Source organism: Electrophorus electricus, chromosome 17, assembly GCF_013358815.1.
Source record: "Electrophorus electricus isolate fEleEle1 chromosome 17, fEleEle1.pri, whole genome shotgun sequence".
Classification (NCBI taxonomy): domain Eukaryota; kingdom Metazoa; phylum Chordata; class Actinopteri; order Gymnotiformes; family Gymnotidae; genus Electrophorus; species Electrophorus electricus.
This window is the reverse complement of record NC_049551.1, coordinates 8,846,547-8,868,994: the sequence shown is the minus strand read 5'-3', so window position 1 is coordinate 8,868,994 and position 22,448 is coordinate 8,846,547. Positions and strand designations below refer to the sequence as shown.

Sequence of the window (22,448 nt, the reverse complement as noted above, 5' to 3'; positions counted from 1 at the left end):
GCGCCCATCTTCCCCGGCATCCCGTAATTGCCGGCCTCATGCGTGTCTGAGGAAAAACGTGCTCCCCCAGATTAGTTTGTGACGAGAACCGGGTGGGGATAGATGATTATAGACTTGAGAGATAGATGGACAAAATAAAATAAAAAATATGCTTAGAATCGAGAGCCTCGATTCAAATGGAACAATAAGCCTGTAATGTAAATAGTTGTCTAAATAGTGGTGGCGGGCTGGGGCGTTTAATTATTCTTGTGGATGCGAAATTAAAAATAATTTTATTAAAAGTTCTCTATTTATAAAATCCACCACAACAGAACATCTGTTAACCTACAACGCCCATCGAATAGAAAATAATAATATTAGAAGGACATTGAATCCTTGAGCAGCAATGAGACAGATACGGTGATCAAAGAAGGTAAAATGGAAAATATTTGAAACTGGGATTATTCTGGGGAATATGCATCAGGGGAAATCCACACCGCTAGTGCGACTTAGTCACGTGGTCCTCAATTGCGTCACTCGTAGTTCAAAGTTGAAAGTCAAAACATACACACTGCAGCAAAGCGGCATGGCGGTTCTCGTGGGGTGTAGAGTCCTTTTTCATGCTTTTCGACCCCCAATGACGAACCTCGACGGCGTTTGTAGATTGCAAGATGTTATGCAACATGTCCTGGTCAGGAGAACTCAACATGCACGCCTGGCATCGAATAGTGTGATGCGACAATACAGCTCCGACGCTAAATCGGGGGATGACCTAAGCGTTAGGTATTTGGACGGGGATGACTCAGGTAGACCCCGGCTAGTTTACACTACTCGGCAACACTGTCGACCATATATATTTCGAAAATATTGCAGGGCACCGCAGTCCTGCCTAACTGTCGTTGGGGTTCAGTAAATATAAGAGGAGCTACACGAATCTATTCCTTCAAGCTAGCTAGCTTTAAATACATCTTTATGGGAGAAACTCAGTCGTGCGATTGTCCTCAAGTCTCCAAATTGTCAATCATCTGTCAAGCTGCCTTGGTGTTATGTCCCCTGGACTTGAGATTTACAGTTGTCTTCCTGCTTAAATTTGCAGTGCCTTGACCGATTTGTGGAAATAATAAATAGTTAAATGGAAATATAAACAATTTTATAATTGTTTAACTGTATTAAAAAATTCACAGAAACCTGACAAAGAATTATGTTATGGAACAAAAGATACAAATCATGTAAAAAGGGTTTTGAACTTTACTGACTGACTTTCTTTGTTTTGTTTTTGTATTTTTAGGGATTGTTGTTTTCGGAATCAATCGACCTAAAGCTAAAAATGCTATCAGTAAAAATCTTGTTAAAATGGTATGTATAAAGTACATTTAGGGTGCTGAAATATTCAGTCACCTTTCACATTTGTCAACCTGAGTAAATCAATGAGTTACTTGCTCTTTAATGCTGTATTTTTAATAGATGTCTGAAGCAGTTGAATCTGTGAAAAAGAACAACAAGGTGCGCACTGTGATCTTATGCAGCATGGTGCCTGGAATATTCTGTGCAGGTAGTTTAAACATTTGGTGTTATTTTTATTTTGTTTTGTTTAGTATATGAGAATCACTGTGCGTATATATGGCGACTTGCAGATTACATTAAGACTTGAAAATGTGAAATGTGACTCACTTTTCGAAACTTGGTGAGGTACTGTGTAATGCCTATTCTAGTTTGGTTGGTAATTGGTTGTTCTTGTGTCTCCCTGAGTAGGTGCTGACTTGAAAGAGAGAGCCAAGATGGATCAGCGTGAAGTTGGGCCTTTTGTTTCTAAAGCAAGGGCACTTATTACAGAACTAGGTAGGTACGCTTGCTAAATCCAGTTTTTATTAAAGGATTAGATTTTTTTCATTATACTTAGGTTTTTTTTATTATTATTTATTTTTATTTTTTTTTTACCTACCCTGAGAAATGATAATGTGGTCATGAAGTGGGTTTGCCTGATGCCAGTCTGAGCTTCAGAATGTAAACAGTCATAAAACTGAGGCCTAATGTTTGAACTATGAACATTCTAGTATAATTTACAAAAGATGCAAAAGAGGAGGGGGGCTTTTCTTTATATCTGAGTAATCAAAAAGATGGGGTGAATCAGATACTTGTCTTTGTTTAATTCAATTTGGAGCACAAAATCACAATATGCCTCTTGTGTCTATATGACTGCAACTAGTTTGCATCTAAAATGTGCTTAGACAAACTCCAATTTAATGTTTCTTAATTAAACTCCTGTTTTCCATTATATTTTTCAACCCACTCTAAAATTAAGCTCTGCATTAGTCAACTAACTTAAAAAGTCAGCCATTGCATTCTTATTATGTATTTAGGATGTGCAGCTGTTTATGTAACTCTATTCTGCAGATGGAATATCAATGATGCGTAATACCACAAGCCATTTTTAAAAACGGTTTCAGGTGATTACATCAAGCATCAAATTATATTTGTATAATGTTTATAGAGTTTTAGAATATCATGGTGGTGATTATTATTATACCAAGGTTATATTTTACATTACTAATATTAAGTATTTTTTATTTTTCACTGCACATTTGTTAATAGTAATAGTTTAAATTAATGTGTATTGTTTTCCCTATTTAAAATGATCTGAAAACATTGGTTCATTGCTGCAGAGAAGGCTACTTAAAAATATATATTATGTTACCATTTGGACCACTCTAGTGAATACCCCATTGGGTTTACTCTTTCAAATGAGAAGTGGAAGGTTACCTTTGAAGTGACCCTAAAAAATACTACCCTAAAAACTAGGTCTGTACATTATATATTATCTTTAATTATTATCAGAGTTAGCTTTTGTAATAATGATCTAACAGAAGATGAGCCCATAATATGTTAATGAGCCCATCATTTTTTTGTTGTGAACACAATGACCAAAGTGGTTTGTGGGTGTTCTAAGGAATCATGGCATGCATATGATCCACCAAATTGAATGGTTTTGGCTGTAATTCAGGCCTAAAATATGGAAACATATATTGCAATCAAATATGTAATAATGCAAGTGCAATATAGTGCTTTTGTCCATATCATACAGCCATAGGAAAGAGAGTAGAAGTAAATGACTGGTCTGCATCCAAAACATTTTAGTCTTAGTTTGCACACACTTGAATTTTGGCGTTTGATTTATGAATTCCTTGTGTAGGTAACCTGCCCATGCCAACTATAGCAGCTATTGATGGAGTAGCACTGGGTGGAGGGCTTGAGATGGCTCTGGCCTGTGACATCAGAATAGCAGGTAAGATGTGCACTTATAGGTGTGAGAATATTAGTGCTTTTTGTTAGGGTTTTTTTGTGTTAAGAATGAAATTAACTTGGAGTTATTTGTGTGTTATTTTCAATTTAATAATAATATATAGTAATAATTAGAATAATATATAAGTTTATATAACTCCATTCTCAAACTCATGGTTGCTTCACAAAGGAATAACAAAAACTATCATACTCTGGCTATATCTAACAGAGATGGGTACATTAGACATATTAATATAAAGGTTGATATACATGGGTGGAACGCAAAAGCAACATTAGGCCATTAGCACATTACACATTAACAGCTATTTCCTGTGCTTTCAGTAGACATTACCTATACTTAGACCCAAAATAGTAAGGTATGCTTGTGATGCTCTGTGGGTTCTCTTTGGTTCTCCCATTTTATGTGTGTGTGTGTGTGTGTGTGTGTGTGTGTGTGTGTTTGCGCGTGCACGTGCATCTCCTCTAGCGAATTAAAAACCCACTCTGACAGTGAGCAGATGTCTTCACTCTTGCTTTTCATCTCACACACCCAAGTTTGGACTTGGAAATCTGTTCATGAAGCCTTAGCACATTTCCCACTTAGCAGAAGTGCCACACCATATGCTTTTGCACTAGTCACTGATGTTCTGTAAAGGACATGTTAATTTCTGTAGAAAATAATTTTAGGGTGCCAGTGCTGTTGATGCCACAGAGTTGCATTTTTTTTTAATGCTCTAAAAATAAGATAACATTGAATTTTATGTAATATGGAATGTCTTTATGCCAGCATCCCTTTCCGATGAGATCATTTATGGTGTGTTGGTAAGGCTGGGAAATATGATGATGACAGAGTGCTCACCTTGTAATTATGATATAACTGATGATAAATCTCTCTGTTTTTCTTCACAGGTACCTCTGCTAAAATGGGTCTGGTTGAAACAAAACTAGCCATCATTCCAGGTGCAGGTGAGTCTTGGTAGCTCTATTTAAATATTTTTGCTCTACAGCTTGATGCCCAAGTTAAACAGCATTCCTGTTTTTGAGGACATTAAAGATACTGTAATCTTTGTTACCCTTTTTGATAACTTTTGCCAGACTTAGCCACCAAATTAATCTGTCGCCGTCCCTTCTGTCCTTACACTCACTTTTCAAGCTTTCCTCCAAAGACAGGCCTGAGGAAAATAAAAGTGAAAGTTCATAAAGCCAGATGAAAATTGCAAATTACAGAGCCTGGAACAATAACTGACTTTTTGTTTCTTAGAGCAAATGTTGGGTAGTTGTCAAACTGTAAAGACAGCTTAGTGAAAATTCTTACAGCAGCTTTAATGTTTAATATGCTAATAATGTTTTATTTATTTATTCTTCAAAAGGCCTTCTTAAAGAGACATCTGACAGCAACATTCTCTTCATGTGTTGGATCAGTTTTCCTCAGATTTTCCTACATTCAGGGTGTTCTGCTTCTGCAGAAGCAGCCATTTTAATCAGCAATCATATACCCAGATGTTTTGTGTTCAAGTTCAGTTTTCATGGATAATTAGGTATTAGTGTGTATACTATATATAACAATATAATGTTATTGTATGGAGTTCAGAGAGAGACATGTTCTCACTAGAAAACACAAAGGTGCCACTGTCCCTGTAAATTAATTGATTGTTCCATTGATTGTGGTTATTTTCTCAGCAGTTAATGGTTCTTTTATTGTTTGCTGTGGCCGGCTTTACAGCAGTAAAACATCTGTGTTCCTCTTTTTTTATCATGTTGGTTAGGGGAAATGAGTGACTGCACTCCAATGATGTTCAGCCCCATCCAGATAATTTTTCAAAAAATAAGATTACTGCTCCGATTACCTCATTTCTAAATATAAAACCAGACCACAAGCTACCAAACAGAGCCCTATTTGTTTCTGCTGTTGGGATAAGGAAAAGAGGAACAAAGAAAGCAAAATAATGATTATGCATGCACAAATGTTGAGTAGGCCTAACTATGAAGTTATTGCTCCGTTTTAAAAATTCCCCCCACCCCTGGCTCTCGTGAAAAACGTTGGCAAAGGTAATGACGTTCAGCCTTACAAGACTCTCAGTGGGTCGGCATTGAACATGCTGCCTCCATCTTGTTGCTCAGAGTGGAAATGCCAGCCTTCTTCGCCAGCTGCCATCTCGAGAATGACATTGTTAATGTTTGTCATGGGTTTGCTTTAATTAGGCTTAAGACAAAGCCAGTCCCGTCGATGTGGATGCCGCTTTATTCAGGTGGCCTTTGGTTTCCACTGATGGTACGCCTGGGGAGGAGGGCTCATGACATTTCAGTAGCTCCTCCTCCTGACTCTAGCATGCACTGTGGAGCACTTACACACTTTCCTGCAGGCAGTTTATATTAAGAGCCTCCACAGCACCTCCATGGCAAGTTTCTTTCCTTCACATCCTACAAGCTTGGTGTAATAAATTGGATCTGGTAACTTTCGTTCTTTTTCCTGGCAAAGTTCAGTTTGAAAACACCATAGAATTACCACAGGATTATAACTACTGTAGAAACTTAATGGTACCAGTTTGCTTAAAACATTCCGTTGTGACTGTCAATAGTCTGAACTGAAATTGTATTATGCCGCTGACTTTGGCTTTTCTGTGTAAGACAGAGAAGGCAAATGGTAGTCAGTGCTGTAGAAGGAAAATGGAAATCCATCTCAACCTTTTTCCCTCCAGTTTCTAATTGGTGCCATTACACCAAAGACAAATGTGTTATCAGTGAACTACAGCAGTCCCAGAAACAAACGCACGCACACACACGATTGGCAAGTGGATGTTGGGATGAAGCTGCTATGGAATGCACCGGTCAGATTGAGCTGTTGGTGCATGTCTGTGCTAGCAGAGGAGGTGAGGGTGATGGTGAGCCTATCACGCTGGGCAGCTTCTCCCACTGCATGAAAAAATAGGTCACCAGAGCCTTGGCCTGCAGCCAGCTGTTGGAGATGTATTCAGTGCGCTTCAGGTCTCTGGAAATGGAGGGAGACTGAGATGTCAGCCGAAAGTGTTTCTTTATTTGGCAGGCATGCTGTTTGGTCCTCTGGAACAATTTGCTCACTGACCTGTTATTAAGTGCAATCCATCTGAAAGGGAGAACAATTGAGTGTTTGGACTGCTCCTTTCTTTTCCTCTCTGCTCATCTTTCTCATTTTCTTCTATTTCTCTCTACCCTTGTGCTAGGTCCTCAGGCTGTACTATCCCAAATGTAAACCTTGTGCTTCTAACACCACTGGCAGCCTTTTACTCAAGGCTGTTCCTTCTAGCAGGGAATGCTCGAAAAAGTTCCATAGTCACAGTTGAATGATCTATGAAGTTTAGTTAATAAGAGAATTCTCCTATGGGGATTAAAGCAAATTTGATTACACTATTAGTGCTAACAGGACTCTTATGAAAGAGAGCTAAGCTTTATGTTTGTGTGTGCACTTGTGTGTCTTTCTGTTTGTATTTGGGGGGGCTAGTATTCACGTGCCTGCATGTTTGTGTCACACAGTTCCTAAATTATGATGTTGGAGAGAATGTTTCCTAATGATTTTGGCAGTTTGATCACACCGTGAAACAAACTGGGGTTTTTCATTATATACAGAAAATGCCCAAAATAAAAACATTACATTTACATCTTTAATAAAAAACAGCCAAATTTGGTAAATTCACTGATGAAATGAGATCAAACTGTTCTTATGAAAGTTACCCTTTTTGTATTCACAGCCTTGTCTGCCAACATGGGCAGTATGGTCATGTCCGTTGACATCCTCAGGGCATACATGGTTTTAATATGCTGTCATTGCTACTTCTGCTAGTATCTTGGCATCCAGTGCCTCTTTTCCAGTGCTTTGGCACTCACACAGAGGTCAGAGTATGGTTGGCGTGGTGAAAGAAGGCTCAGCCACAGGGCTGGCTAGTTATTTGTTCGCTTGCCTGGGGCAAATGACAGACTCGTGAAAGATATGAATTCAAAGGAGGAAGAGCAGGCTTTTGTGCATGGTTTGGGTAGTGTTATGATCTAAGAAAAGCTAGGAGGAGAGAGGCAATCGCTGTCAGTCATGCCCTGTTGGGTTATGTGAAGTTTTAATTCTTTATATATTTTGGATTTTTATATTAGTGAGAACAGTATGGTGTTAGCTGAGTGATTTCAAAATGATTGCATATTTGAGCAAAGCTGCTGTAAGGCACATTTCAGAGTGCAACAGTTACTAAGAGTTATCCATTTAGTTTATTTTGAAATAACACTGAAACTTCCTGTTGCTTTCAAAGAACAAATAATTCTCACCCTTCCTAGGAATTATGATCCTATGAACTTTGAGCTAGAAGTCCTGATAAGACTACATTTGAGAGATGATTACAAACAACTCTCCCATGTGCCAAATAGCTAAGCCGATGGACATGGTAATTAGTGAGAAAAATCTTCACTCCTTTCTCAAGTATTCTACTATATCAGAGTGTATAAGGCCTCCATTTACAAATGCCATTTTGAGCTTTCTGCAGAATGAAATTCTTGTTGTCCATGTGAGTTGGAAGAAATAGAAACATACTCTTATTAGGTCTGACGTAATTCTCTGGTCACACTTCTGCAAGTTTATTCAGTCCACTACCTGGAATTAAAACAGCTCCAATTTCTGAGAAGTTTTAAAGTTTGGTCAAGAAGAGCTAGTGAGCAAATGTAGCTTAATCAGACATTTAGAATTTAATTCGGTTAAGTCAATCAGGTCTTTTCAAATCCGTCTACTGGCTCCTTTTTCAACCCAAATGATCAGGGATTTTCCTTTTAAGGATCAGAGAATCCAATGTGTAGCTTAATCAGTGATCTACTCATTTGTTACTAGGGTTGCTGTGCTATGATAGTTTGATACTGCAATCTTCCCATCCACATCAGCAAAGACTTACTGGCATTTTTATGTACACAGAATTTCATCTCTCTTTTAAGACCCAAACTCTGTAACCAGCATCAGGGAACAAATGTGGACAAAAAATACATTTGACGAAAGCTTTCTGAAACTGACTTAAAGATAGACCCAGGATCTGTCTTCCCTGGGTTGAACAAGATCATTGTTCAAACTTGCTGTTCAGAGCTGTTCATCTATGAAATGTACCTTCGCATGTACATACACCTCACTTTTCTAAATATTGTAGTAGAGTCTTATTTTAGCCTCAGAGTAGGGGAACTCATTCTCCATCTCACACTGAGACAAAGAGACCAGCAAGGAAGGCTTTACAAATTACCAAGGCACAATAAGGGCACAAGAACAAGTTGTTTCTGAAGAAATGAGGCAAGCCATTTCTTGTATTGTAGGAGTGTACTCACACACCCACCAAGGAGAGAGAGACACCCCAGATCCACTGACCCATTTCTGAGTCCTTCCCACGCTAGCCTGACCCACATCTCTCAGCAGAGCTGCAGCGTTGGCAAACACAGCACTCTCTTTTCTTCCAGAGGCTGTCTGTTTCACAGACATTTTCCTATAACACACTTGAGCACAGCAGTTAGAAACTTTACCAGGTAGGTTTTTTTTAGCCTGAGAGAAGGTGAAACCTAATTCTGTATCTTACCTACACCTTCAGGGGTCATTATTTGGTGCTGTTATGAGCTTGTTTTGAGTGTTGTGTGTTTTTTTTCTTCTAATGAAGGGCCAAAAAAATCATTACAATGGTACATATAGCTGCAAGCAATGATCTACAGGTTGAAGCGCAATTCTGCGCATTTGCACTTTGCCAGTTGACATGATGGCACCTCACGATGATGGATTCACACCAGACTCTCTGTTTTGTTTTGGGATTTTGCATCTCACTGTTATTTTTACATATTAAGTATTATTATTCATATTTGACACAAGACTGATGCCTACAGCGCTCACAAGATCAAATAAAATTTTGGCCAGTTGATTACAAAAAGACCGGCTTTTGGAAACTGACTGATATGTGGCACCCATGGTGTTTCTAAATGTCAACATATTTGTGATAATTATTTACAAGGAATCTTTTCAGAATCTTTCCAGACCCATATTGATTGATTGAAATTACATACTTTTTTATATGTTACAGCACCCCCTTGGTGCAAAAATGCACCAAGTTTGGCAGGATACCTATGATTCCATAATTGAATGTTCATGTTAAGTTTCATGAGAATTGAGGCATTCCTGAATTACAGCTGTGTTAAATGAAAAAGCACACATTGGAAGAATTAGCCATTAGAGGCCACACTGTTAAAATGGCAGCATGTTTTTGATAATTACTGAGTTTTATTAGTTTGAATAGTTTTCAAAAAAGGGTTTTTCATATTATGTAAATTATCTCAAAATCTAAAATGCAGACTGAAAAATGACCAAACCTTTATTTATTCCACATATCCCTGGGAATCAGAGGGAACAGAGTTTTATCTATGTCAGTCTAAGCCAAAGTTGGAGCCATAAATATGTTTCAAAACTGCAAATATACTGAAGTGCCTTAATTAATATTTATAGGAATCACCACTGTAGGGCCACCCTAATGCCAATTCTTACTGAATTTCTTCAGAATGTCTTCAGAATGTTATGGCATAAATATTTGCCAAATTCAGTCATAATCAGACTATACCTTTTGAGGTTTTAGCCAATTGCCCATAGAAGTGCAGTACACAACCAGCTTACCCACAGAAGCAGTACACAAATGTTCAGCTTGACTGAACCAGTGGTTCCTGAGAAACAGTTATCTGAAAATTATAATGCAGTCTGTTGACAAAACTCTTTTATTTGGTCAGGTATTAATAGCAGTAAAATGTTTCAAATTTCTTGAAAGCTGTTAAGGAGTTATAGCAGTTTAAGTAAATAAAGCTAGCATTTTAAAGTTCCCACCAAATATGTTGACACCAGTTTCATGCAGAGTGGGCAAAAAGTGTAGAAGTATGCAAAAGAAGGATTTGGATATTACTCAACTTGGCAAAAATTCAATTTGGTGACAGTCAATAGGTGGGGTCAAGTTGAGTTCAGCAGAAGGATCAAAACGAACAAATAATTTTGAGTCTGTGACTTGGTTCAGGACATATAGCCAAAACATTTAACACTGCCCTGTAGTGCACTGTTGGGTACAACTCACTCAGCTACACTATGTGCTTGAACCCTAAGAAAATTCACTATTAAAATCACAGGAAAATTTCTAATTTCATGGACCTAGTTTCTCAGAATTATGAATTTCATAGTTTTGAGAAGACACATGCTACATTTCACAGCCCTTGTTAAATAACCCTTAACTAGCTACATAGCTAGCTGTGATGATAACTCAGCCTGGCCAGACTAGCCTGTCATGCTAAGCTAATAGCCTACCTGGCTGAGTGCACTGAACATCAGGAGACTGTTATAGTCACTCTCACTGAGATGAAAACAGTTGTCCATTTTTTGACACATGCAGCTCTCTCCATGTCATAGAATTAATTGACAGGCCTGCTAACATTAGAGTAGCAAGATGCTGGAGCCTCAAACACCCTCCAAAATGTAACAGCAATGTATGTACTTCCAAAAAAAATGTTTTGACAAAACCAACAATGGCAGTGTTTATTAAATTTAAATCCATATCAGGAATTAAAAGGAGAACTTGATAGCGTTAGCTAGCAAGCTACATTACTACTTGTAATACCTTGTGCAAAGGGCTCATTTGACTTGTGTCCATTGCAACAGAAAAAAATCAATGATCTCTTACATTTAGCTCTGTCCAGTTAAGGAGCATGTTTGATGATTTTAATTTTTTTTTAGTTTTCCTGCATTTCACAGAAAATCTGATATTTAATGGTCCATGACAATTTTACGGCCCTACTAATAGATTATAGTATAGGTCTCTGATCTACATTATCCATGTAATAGTACTTGCCTGTTTATGGAGCCAACATTCTGTCAATGTTTTGCATTCAGTTTTAAAGTTTTCCAGAAAATAAGCACACAACACATCCTACTTGAAAGCAATTTTAACTGCTGCAAGTGAGATATTTTGGAATCCAATTTGTAAAGTGGATCAAAAACAAATGTTAGACATTTTGGGGTGGTGGGGGTGTATATGTAAACAAATGCAGGCTGCTTGAAGCCCAGAAACTGAGCTCTGTTGTTGCTTGGCAATAATGGACTGTTGAGGAAGCCAAAATTACAAGCTGTAGCTATAAAGTGGACCATGCAGCACACAACAAGAAGGTTAGCTCACCTTTTTATGCAATAACTGACATCTGCAAACACTCTTGCTAATGCCCTTTCCGGTCTGCGTGGAACATTTTTGGCACTGGATGACAGTTACAAAAAAAAAGCTTGTTGTGTGAATGCCTTATAAAAACAAAGTATACACATCATTTTTACCAACAAAATCAGTTATTTTTAATTAAATAAAACTCAGTATGTTTTTTGTAAAATAGTGTGTGTAGATTTCATCACATACATTATGTAAGAAAAGCCTGCCACACCCTATGGAAATACGGTACCAGTCAAAAGTTTGGACACACCTGACTGAATATGTTTTTAATAGTAGTAAAAGCATTTTGCTTAAGTTTGTTTCTAAGACAAATATAATTTGGTAAAGGTGTTAACCTACATTTGAATTCATTAAAATACACACACACACCCTCAGTAAATAGTTTTCTTTCAGAACCTTTGTTCCTCACCTTACAAGTACTCTGCATATGCGAGTCTTTAAGACTGATGGAAAAGGGTCGTAGGTGGCTGCCTCAAGAAGCTTGTTAAGAGAACACCAAGATCATGCAAGGCTGTCATGAAAGTATAGGATAGTTACTTTGAAGAATCTAAAATCTATAGTCAATATTTTTAATCACAGCATAATCAATGTTATTTCATTGATTTTTGTACCTTCCCTCATTTTTAAAATGTAGAAAATAATAAAAATAAACAAAGAGTAGGTGTGTCCAAAGTCTCCCTGCCTTTAAGATGAGCGCTAAGGTTAGTTATAGAGATTCCATGATCGAGAAGGTTCAGCAAGAACAAACATGGTTCTGATTTGATCTGTTGGTTGAACAACCATTTTCTCTGTTACAAGATGATACTCTCATTTCACTTTCCTGCCTACCAGCAAGCTTGGCATGCCCTCACGCATAACAATTATTGGAGGTCAGCAAGAGTTTTAAGTTTTGCAGTCAAGAAAACGCTGTGTTCTGAGGGGATATCTCCTTTGTAGGTCCTGCCAAAGGGAGAACCACAAATGAAATGATTTAAATTCACTGTTCCTGCCACTGTTCCAATTATTTTACTGTGTGCACGATACCTCTTGGAGGACTGCTTCAAAAACTATTTGTTGCTGGATTTTGATATCTCTTACTGAAAGACCTGGCAGTTCTAACTTTGTTTGGCCCTAAGGAAGATTCAGGTTCACAACCTGTAAGTATGTGTGAGTATTAGAGGATTTGTGATATTTAAAGGCCCTATCGTTTCCTCCTTAATTAAAGTGCTGTATTAGCAGGACGTATGTGTTCATCTTCATACTTAATTTGTTTGCATACTGTTTGCATTCCCCACACTTAATCGAGGCAATGTGGATAAGTTGGTAATTTTTTAGTTACCAGGCACTTTACATTTGACACTTTATTCAGTAATGAGCAAGCAATGAGGATATAGCTAACAAATGTTAGTGCAGGCTAACCTTTGCTAACTTTATGTAATTTAGCTTGGCTGCACATTTATTTTCATAACGCTATATGATATACTGACATTTTTTAAATTGCCAATATTCACTGACTTTACTTCGTTTAGCTCCTGCTGTGTATAGTCGAAGGCTGTTCGCTAGACCTGGTTAACCACTCAAATGTAGTTAGCTAAGCTAGTTAACGATAGCGTACATTAGCTAATATCTTAAATGTGAACATGATTGATATGTAATAAATGCAGATGATACTGTTCAAAATATGTTCTTAAATTATGAACTGTGGCGTCTTATAATTTAAACAGAGAATTGGGCTCTATTTAAACAGACAGATCCCTAACAGTCTTTCACTTCTAAGACTTTCACCTCTTGCTCAGAAAAAGTTCATGCGATCCGATCTCCAGTCTGCGACATACAAGGGTGGTTATGTTTAACACTGTGGCTATCAATCAATCCGCTGTGTTCCCCTCAGCAACACAGAATAAAAAAGGCGACAGAAAAAGGAAAAACTTTCAGTGTCGTTTTAGGGTAAAACCTGGGAAGGTAACTGGAGTACCGCTCATATGTCTAAAGAAAGATGTTAGCCTGTAAGCCGTTATTCACTATACTATGAGTCCACATTTGAGTATTTTTAATAACGTTCACTGTAGGACATTCCTAAGCCTTTAATGACATATGCAACAGGTCCTATTGTACTAAAACGCACGTTAACAGGATGTTCGGCAATGTCCCAATAAGGTCCCCAAAATAATGTTAGTTTTGTTACCTTTAGAGAATGTTTGAGAACATCTGTCTTTGGACATTGGACATTTATCTCAGAGAATGGCTCAGAATAATTCCATCTGGTTCTTGAAAATGATGTTTAAAATTATGTTAAATAGCTATACCAGTATTTAGGTTTGAATGCGTAAGAGAATGCTGAACACCAATGTTCAAATCCCACAGCTGAAGTAGGCTACCTTCTCACTGAGCAATTATGGGTTTCTCTGGACATGCCTCACTGGATCCATGCAAAAAGAAAATGAGCATCCAGGTTTATATTTAAACTTGGATATCATATTTCAAGCTACATGAAAACATTTAGTATAAATTGAGGTGATAACGTGCTGTCCACCTGGCACAAATATGTGTCAACTCTATCAATAGATTAGTAAAGAGTTAATGACCATTTATTTTTAGTGTAGTATGTAAATAGCACAGAATTATGTATTTGTTGTGTTGACTCTCGTTCCAAAAGATGTAGGTGTCAATTTGTTTGAAATGCATCCTCAAGTAGGAAAAATACATAAACGATGATCCAGGATGAGGCGCCACTTATGAAAATCACTCTGTGCATTAGTGGACATTAAAACACCTTGTCATCCTAAATTAGTACACAATTTAAGAAACAAAAATAAATTAACATCATTAGTGTGTCACTGCTTTTGAGGCAGGACAGATTCAAGAACAGTGTTCTTGCTGCGATAACATTCTTACTGAATGCTGAGGTTTGTGATTTATTAAAAGTACATTTAATGGACTTGGCACTCTTATCAAGAGTGACTTACAATTTTAAATTTCAGTGGTGGGCAAGTGTAGTGTTAGGACTGAACCCCAGTGCACAGGGATTGATCCCCAGTCTCCCCCAGGAGAGGCAGCTTTGGCACCCACTACACTATAAGGCTGTCCTACAGCCTTGGTTGTGCAGTAGCATCACAGAATGATTACATCATTCATGATCTGTCATGGCTTTGCATATTTAATACAGAAGCCTGTAGGTTTTTTTCATGTTAATACATCACATCAAAGAATAGTGTTTAATATTGTGAATAGTCGATGGTAAGCATTATCATATGTCCACAGTCTTAAGTATTACCAAGATCTTCATAGTTTCAAAACTGATATTTTTTGATGGTTTTAAAAGACTTTATTTGCTTGTAAAACTAGCCAGTTGATTTCCACCGCAATGTAGAGTGCAAGAAAGTAGTTGTAATGGCTTGGTCAGTAAAATGTAATAAGCTTGACCAGACATACCTAGAAATGCATATTTTACCTTAGCACATAAAACAACTGTCTGCTGTCTCTGTGCTGGTCTGCAGAATGCTGTGGTGGGAGTTTTTTGTGTAATAGAGTGTGAAGAAAGTGGAATCTGGGCCTGCTGTAATTTGAGCTCTAAGAGTCATCCACTCATCCTCATTGTGTGTGTGTGTGTGTGTGTGTGTGTTTGCATGCATGCATGTGCTTGCCTGTATGTGTATGCATTGGGAAAGTGGGGAAAAGTGCACTAAAGAATGAGAGTATGTTGAAGTTAACACATGTAGTGTGTTTGCTTATCCTTCTCAGTAGTTCCATTTTCACCTTTTTAGAGCCCCTGTGCATTCTTAGAAAGTCACAAGATCCTCCAGTAGATAGAAAATTCTCTTGTAATTCACCTGGCACTCACTTCCACAGATGGTGATGACCATATTCATCAGCACCGTCCCGACCGCCTCGTGCTGGACATTAACAGGTTAAAACCTGCAGGGTTTGAGTGGCGCTTCCAGGAGCTGTTCTTCTCCAGAAACTACCCAAACTCCACAGCTGCCGCATGTTCAGAGGTGACATCGGCCTTTCTTGGCCGCCTTTGAACAATTCTGGGAATGCAGTATGTTACACATGCCTCACTGACTGGCCTTTACCAACAATTTCAAAATGGGTCAGGGCAATCCTTCAGGCCGGCTGGCCTCACAGAACATCATGCTTTTATAAACATGTTGAGACATCATGCTTTTTGTCTTTTGTTTTTTGTTTTTTTTGTCTGACTTGTTTTCCTCGAGTATACTGTAGATTGGACAGTCCAGTGTTCTCACTAATCAAGATTATGTTGTTATGCAAGGTTTTCCTTGAAATTCTTGCAAAATCTCCACCACATTAGAAAAACCTGTTTGTTACTCAATGTTGTGCAAGGCTTTGCGTCTACTGGTCTCCGTGTGTGTGTGTGTGTGTGTGTGTGTGTGTGTGTGTGTGTGTGTGTGTGTGTGCGTGCGCGCGCGCGCATGCATCTGGCTTTTACTGAGTGCTGATTTGTAATGATAAGCACACATGCTCATTTCCAGCAACAGCAACACAGTTGCCCCTTTGGAGATGTGGGCCAAGGACTTTACTTTTCTTTAAATGTAGCTGTCTGCCAAATTTCTGGAAAACATATGCGTCAACCCAGATGAAAATAGTCAGACTGTAAACATAACAGTCAGTCTGTCAAGCATGCTGTGGCCTAGATCTGGATTCAGGATGGTTTATTCATGTTCAGACAGACAGAACAAAGGGTTAGATATCCAAAAGTGCATATTACTGTGGTGAAAGTTGAGAATTGCTTCATAAGTAATGGCTTATGCAACATGCCTTTGCTTCTTAAAGTTTAAACATATTTCTCTCAAGAACTTGGGTAAGAGTTGTGCAATGCTGTCAAAAGGCTAAAAACTTGATTCCTAGTCAAGATGGCTATGCATTGACACCAAATGCTCACTAACAACGCAATGATGAATAACTTAGTGGCATAAGTGATGGACCGAAGTGAAAACTGATTTTCCCACTTCTGTAAAGGATTGCTGGTAGTTGTATATCTCTTTCCAGCTTACATAGGCAATATTTTCTAATATGGAATGCTTCATAATCATCACCAAGCTTTGCATTGATGTTGTAGATTTGCAGCCTGAAAAAGTGGCAAAAAATGCTTCAGGTGGGAACCCAGGACCAACGCGAAGGGACCGTGAGTTCTAACAACCAGATCAAAGCAGCTAGAGCACCCATTTAACCTTCCTAAATGAGGGTCTCCATCACACCATCCTCCCCTTTGGCCTTGCTACCGTCCCACTTTAGACACCATGTGTAAGGGAAAGCTGAAAGCAGCCTCCTGTTCAGGTCAAAGAGCATGTTCAATTCCTTTTAGACCCGGGTTCGAATCCCGGGTAGGGTGGCTACCTTCAGCTCTCGTTATACAGGCATATCACACCCAAGAAGGTATATAACTTGTGATATATTCAGGATGAAGAGTTGGACACTGCAGTGTAATATTGACAATGTAATTATTTCATACTGATAATACTTATCTGCCATGGGTTCCACATTTTTGTTAAAATATTTAGTTGTATATTACACAGTGGTTTACAGCTGTGATGCTGGATTGAAAATATCAGTCAGCACTACTGAGCTGCTTGACTGGTTCAGCTTTCAGCACTGAAGCTGCAACATTCCAATGCTACCTCACTAATGAATCCCTGCTTGTTACGATTGTTTACTATCCTACCAGACATCTAGTTTTTTTTTTACCTGTCATTTGTGCACAGAACTCTGCTATACTCCTTTTAAGTGCTGAAGAAATGATGGCTTCTCCCACCCGTGAGGTTGACAGTTACCTGGTTTTGTTTACTATTGTGGTTCGAACAGATTTATGCAAAGATAATATGAGATCTTTTAACAATGCAGTAAATCTTCTGGAATCTGTATGTGGTTTTATTTAGCCATTGTTTTAGATGTGCTTGTTGCTTTATTAGTTAATATGTTTTTGGCTGAAAGGCTTAGACTACCTGTAGAAGCATTTGCAAGCACTAGTAAGGCTGATTTCTTTCGCTCTCGCGCTCTCTCTCTCTCTCTCTCTCTCCCCCTCCTTCCTCCCTGTAGGAGGGACACAGCGTCTCCCACGGGCTATAGGAGTTTCCCTGGCTAAGGAGCTAATCTTTTCTGCACGTGTGATGGATGGCACAGAGGCCAAGACCCTGGGACTTGTCAATCACACTGTGGAGCAGAACGAAAGTGGCGATGCAGCCTACCTCAGAGCTCTGGAGCTGGCTCGTGAGTTCAACCCACAGGTACAGCGCCGCACACGCCTAGACTGGCTGTGCAGTAGCACCACACACTTTATTGCTTGTGCTCTGACACATGTGATTTAATTCACTGGTCAAGTACCAAGTCCTTGAGTAGTTTAAGTCAAATGCAGCACAAAAGAGAAAACACTGACACGATTGTCCTTATCCTTATCCACAATAAGATGAATGTACTACTCAAATGAATGTACTATATATTTAGTGCTTTGGACCAAGAAGTGCCATTAAGATTATTTCTAAGTGTTTGCCAAGAGAGTTTAGCGAGTTTGTCTTATCATCGTAGTGACATATCCCTACTCAAAGGGTCCTAAAGGCTGCAGGTGGTACATGTGTTATTTTGTTAATGCGTCTGATTCTATGAATACTCATTTCTACTGTCCCAATGTCGCGCCATGTGGTTTAAATTTTGGAAAATGTCACATAGTTTTTTCATGAGATTCTGTGGCTGTTCTTTTAGGGACCTATTGCAATCAGGATGGCCAAACTAGCCATCAACCAGGGCATAGAGGTAAGAGTATATATGTTTATGCAATTTGTCTTTGTAAACTAGTGTTTTTGTAAACGTTCATAATCCTAGGCAAAAGGTTTTTTGCCTTTAGTCTGTATTGCTAAAACAAACAGTGAATTAAGCATCTGAGGGCTTAATTTTTCTCTGAGACTTTTCTGTTAATGGGAATTTAATGAAAATGCCTCAAGTAAGCTGTTCTGGTATTTCTGATCCTTTTTTCTTGTAACTTAAGAAGATCAGGAGCACGTGGCTTTGGGCCTTTCTGCTCTGCACATGTCCACTAGTCATTGAGATTAAGCTGTCTGAGCATGGAGTGTGTCCCACACTGTGAGCTTGGTCCTAAACCTGTGTGAGGGTCACATTGACCTGCCATTATAAATGCCAGCATGAGTCTGCTACATGACATCACCTTCAACCCAGGGGCCTGCCTGTGTGCACTGCCTACAGTCAAAGGAAGTCTTTAGTCAGCCTGGCTTCCTGACAAGTGTTGCCATTTATGTCAGTGATCAGGTAGAGGTGCTTTAATGAGCTCCAGTCCTGGACTGGAGCACAACACAGCTGGCAAGCCAGATACACAACATACTGTAAAACAGCATTACAGCATTACATTATGGTGCTATCTGTTAGTGTTAGGATTTAATTTTGCTGTCTGTTAGTAATCTGTTGTGCTGTCTGTTGGTAATCAGTTTAGCTTTCTGTGAGCAAAGTTATCAATTTTTTTCTATTATAAATAGTATTGCTAAAATATAAAGAAAATACTAAAAAATAATTATACACAGTTATTACAATTATTAAAATGAGAAATGTTAGTTATAACTGGGTTTTATAGACTATCATTAAAACCTGTAACCATTGAATTTCTAGAACTATCCTGATGGTACATTGATGACTTGTGAACCCCCAAATTTTTTATTATTCATGGCCAAGACATTATGGATAAGAGGATCAGGTTGAAAAAATTCGCAGCTGGTGCTTGTGAAATCATGGTCATTTCTGATTTCTCAAATGCCAGAAAAGACATCACTAAATCCCCTTCTATGAATTGTGTTGCATAGCAATATAGAGGAGTCTTTCTTTAATTTTGAGCCTGATTACTATATTGTATTGATTTGTATAATTTGAATAGTTTTTCTTGTCCATGTGCAGAAGAGCTTTTCTTTCTATGACCTTCTTGAAAAGAGATATCTGTTCAGTCGGTTCAGAAAAGGTGCTGTTAAGGGTCTGTCGCATTGTCTTGCTATGTGAAAGGACATGTATTTAAAAATGAGGTTATTTGCCTAGTGCAGAGTGAGACTGGGGAGATATTTCTGGATCAGTGAAATGCCAAGGTAACCTATAAAAGTAGGGCTCCTGTCCTTCCCTATTGTCACTCACAAGATTTGCAGTTTTACTATATTGTCAGGCATGAATGGGGTGTGTTAATGACATATGTTCATATTCTCAGAACAGCTGAAATAAATGGCTAGGTCACCTGTCGTTGATTAAGATGTACTAGGGTTATCGTAGGAATTTGCATAAACGGTTCAGTGACGTGTCAGTTCCTGAGACATCAGTTAACTAGGACATGTCAGTTTTGTACAGATGGCCTTTACTGCTGTTTCTGTAGCGTGCTTCCTCTACCAGGCTTGTGTCAGGCTGGTTCTTTTCAGATCTTTAAAAATGGGTGAGCATGTTGTACTATGACATGACCTTGCGCAAAGCGCTCTGACATTAAGCCTTTGGTGTCTTAATGAGCAGCGATGTCATGTTAATTGCACTTCTGAATTCCACCATATACTGCAGGTTGTTTTAGAGCTTCAGGTTGATTATGTCTTGAATCTTTCGTTTGACATTTCCAGGTGGATTTAACAACAGGGCTAGCAATTGAAGAGGCATGCTATGCACAGGTAAGCTAAAGTATCTACCCAAGACGTGGTGAAAATATTAGGAATCAAACTGGCAACATAATTTATCTGTCCAATAAGCTGTCACCTCTCATTTCGCATATGCTTAAGTATAGGACTATAGAAAATGTGTGTATGTGCATTGTTGTTGTGGGCGTACATCACAGCAGTGAAACAGATATACATGAGTTACTGGAAGCAGAGAGAGGCAGGAGAAAGGAGTATTGAGGTTAGCTGTATTTTAGAACATGCCTTGGCAGATAGGCATTCACTAGGCTGGCAAATATCAATCAGATTTACATAGCGGAATTCTTTGGTTCTGTATTGAAGTTGCCATGCCATCTCTTAGGTAATCCCAACGAAGGACAGGCTTGAGGGCCTGGCAGCGTTCAAGGAGAAGAGACCCCCTCGCTACAAGGGTGAGTAACCCTGAGGTGCTGTCCCATGCCACGCTGAACCCCTGCCCTCCAAGTTTCCTTTCACTGCTTCTGATGGATCTTGTGACGAGAGCACTAGCCTGCAACGTGCCTGCCCGAGCCAGTTAGCCGCCGCTGACCCCATCTTGAGCCTTGGGCAGAAAGGCCAACAGCAAGCTTTCTCACAAGGACTTGGCCAGGGCTAGAGGTGAGAGCTGGAGGCCTGTCTGCTCATGACATGTCCCTTGCCTGTGGATCAACCATTTTGCATGTTTTGTCTTTCTGTTCTCCTTTGTTTGTTTAATGTCACATGTATATTTGGACTTTCTTTGTTGCATTGTTGTGAATCTATTCTATGTAAAATGTCTTTGAACATTCAGTTATCAGGCGTTTCAACATTCAAACTAACACTACAAAGAAAATAGGAAAATCATATTACAGATGCTTAAATATTAATATAAGAATATTAAACCATACATAAACATTACAATAGTACAAGTGCATCAAAAAGCATCTTTGCTTGTCTAGAATAAATTATTATAATTATATGCTGTTTAGGTTGACTGACACTGTCACCAATCTCTAGAAGTATTATTTTTTTTGTAGAGAGAAAAACTACCCTTTGTTAACTGATGCAATAAAACACTATCCAAAAGTTAATCATCTTGGAACAGTTTGTTGTTTGTTTTGTTTTTTTCTGGTAACAATACTATAAGAGCCTTGCCATGTTAAGAACATGGTTTGTCTATTTTCACTTGGTATACACCAATTGGTTGTGTAAGAGGGGACTTCCTAAAACGCACTGAACGCAATAGGTTCTCTGGGTGTTAATGATTGGCCTTTCACATTTATTTTATGACACCCTGTAGACTGAGGTATATTGCTTGTGTCTGAAGATGCCCATTCCATCATTCTGGAGTAATCCAGTCCAAGGTTAGAGCATACAATAGCAAAGACTTTAAAGTGTGCTTTCCCTCTGGAAAGTCTTTCCCACATGCTGTAAGAGCCACGCCTAAGGTAGGCGGAATTCCATGTTTCAAAAATCTGCCCAAATCTGTAACCCATTTCAGCCAGCCAGCCAGCATGCCACAGGAAGTGGCTGGGCAGTTAAAATCATTGCCACATTCCAAAATTTGATGTCTTATTTGGGGACTCTTATTTGAGGACTCTTTATTTCTTGAAAAAAATCCAGGATTATGTAACAGGAAAAGGCATTAGTATAGAGGACATTGTTTGGTTGCTGGGGAAGATGGCCCTGTGTGGAGCATCTCACAGACAGAAAAAAGCCCAGTCTGTTGCAAGAGCTGCTGTGTCAGCCAACAGGAATATTGCCGTGGTGGTCCAGCCTGGTGCCTGCAGGCATTCTGGGAATGATTAAACCAATGATGTAATGCTTATCTAATAAACCCCAAAAACAGGAAAAAAGAGTGAGTTGTCAATTAGGCCTGTGTCAAGACTATGTTTGCCTGTTATTCATAGTACCCCTTTGACCACTTAATTCCTTTTTCAGTTCTCAGGAAAGTCCCATGGACATATTTGGTGTTGCTCACTACACCTCAGCTATTGTAACCCTTTTCATGACAGGTTAGCTGTCTACTTTGTGCTGCTACCATTGAGGATGCTTGTTTATTAAGCATGAAAGATCACTTTGTATTGCAACCCTTAGAGGTCTAGGAATGTGTTGCCTCTAAGGACAACTGAGTAGTCAGGTAAAGCGCTTCCCTCCTACCTCATGGTCTTTTTGATTTCAAATGTCTGTTATATCAGGAGTCTAAATGCCTAATTCTCATTTTAGACCAAAATATCCTGAATGGAGTCTACTGTAGCTTTGCTACAATGTCACCATTGTGTGAGTTTCTTCCTTCATGCCTGAGTATGCTTGCCCTCAATTCCACTATGGAATGATGTGAGGCGTTGTCTCAGGA

General features: G+C 38.8%; 1 protein-coding gene and 1 long non-coding RNA gene across 2 annotated transcripts in view; one reads left to right on the top strand and one right to left on the bottom strand.

The window, feature by feature from the left end:
- The window catches only part of LOC113576743, a 43,296-nt gene extending 27,999 nt beyond the window's left edge, over nucleotides 1-15,297 (bottom strand). The window contains exons 1-2 of the long non-coding RNA XR_003410550.2: nucleotides 13,642-15,297; nucleotides 11,436-11,510 (exon numbers count right to left, since the gene is read on the bottom strand). This is a non-coding gene — a long non-coding RNA (uncharacterized LOC113576743). The remainder of the gene's footprint in view (nucleotides 1-11,435; nucleotides 11,511-13,641) is intronic.
- auh (AU RNA binding protein/enoyl-CoA hydratase) lies at nucleotides 535-21,183 on the top strand. The gene is made up of 10 exons (XM_027009007.2): nucleotides 535-785; nucleotides 1,268-1,335; nucleotides 1,444-1,531; nucleotides 1,732-1,818; nucleotides 3,170-3,262; nucleotides 4,168-4,224; nucleotides 17,514-17,701; nucleotides 18,174-18,224; nucleotides 20,063-20,110; nucleotides 20,457-21,183. Exons 1-10 carry the CDS (start codon nucleotides 566-568, stop codon nucleotides 20,532-20,534), a joined length of 978 nt encoding a protein of 325 aa, XP_026864808.2. The 5' UTR covers nucleotides 535-565; the 3' UTR covers nucleotides 20,535-21,183.
- The last annotated feature ends 1,265 nt before the right edge of the window (nucleotides 21,184-22,448 follow it).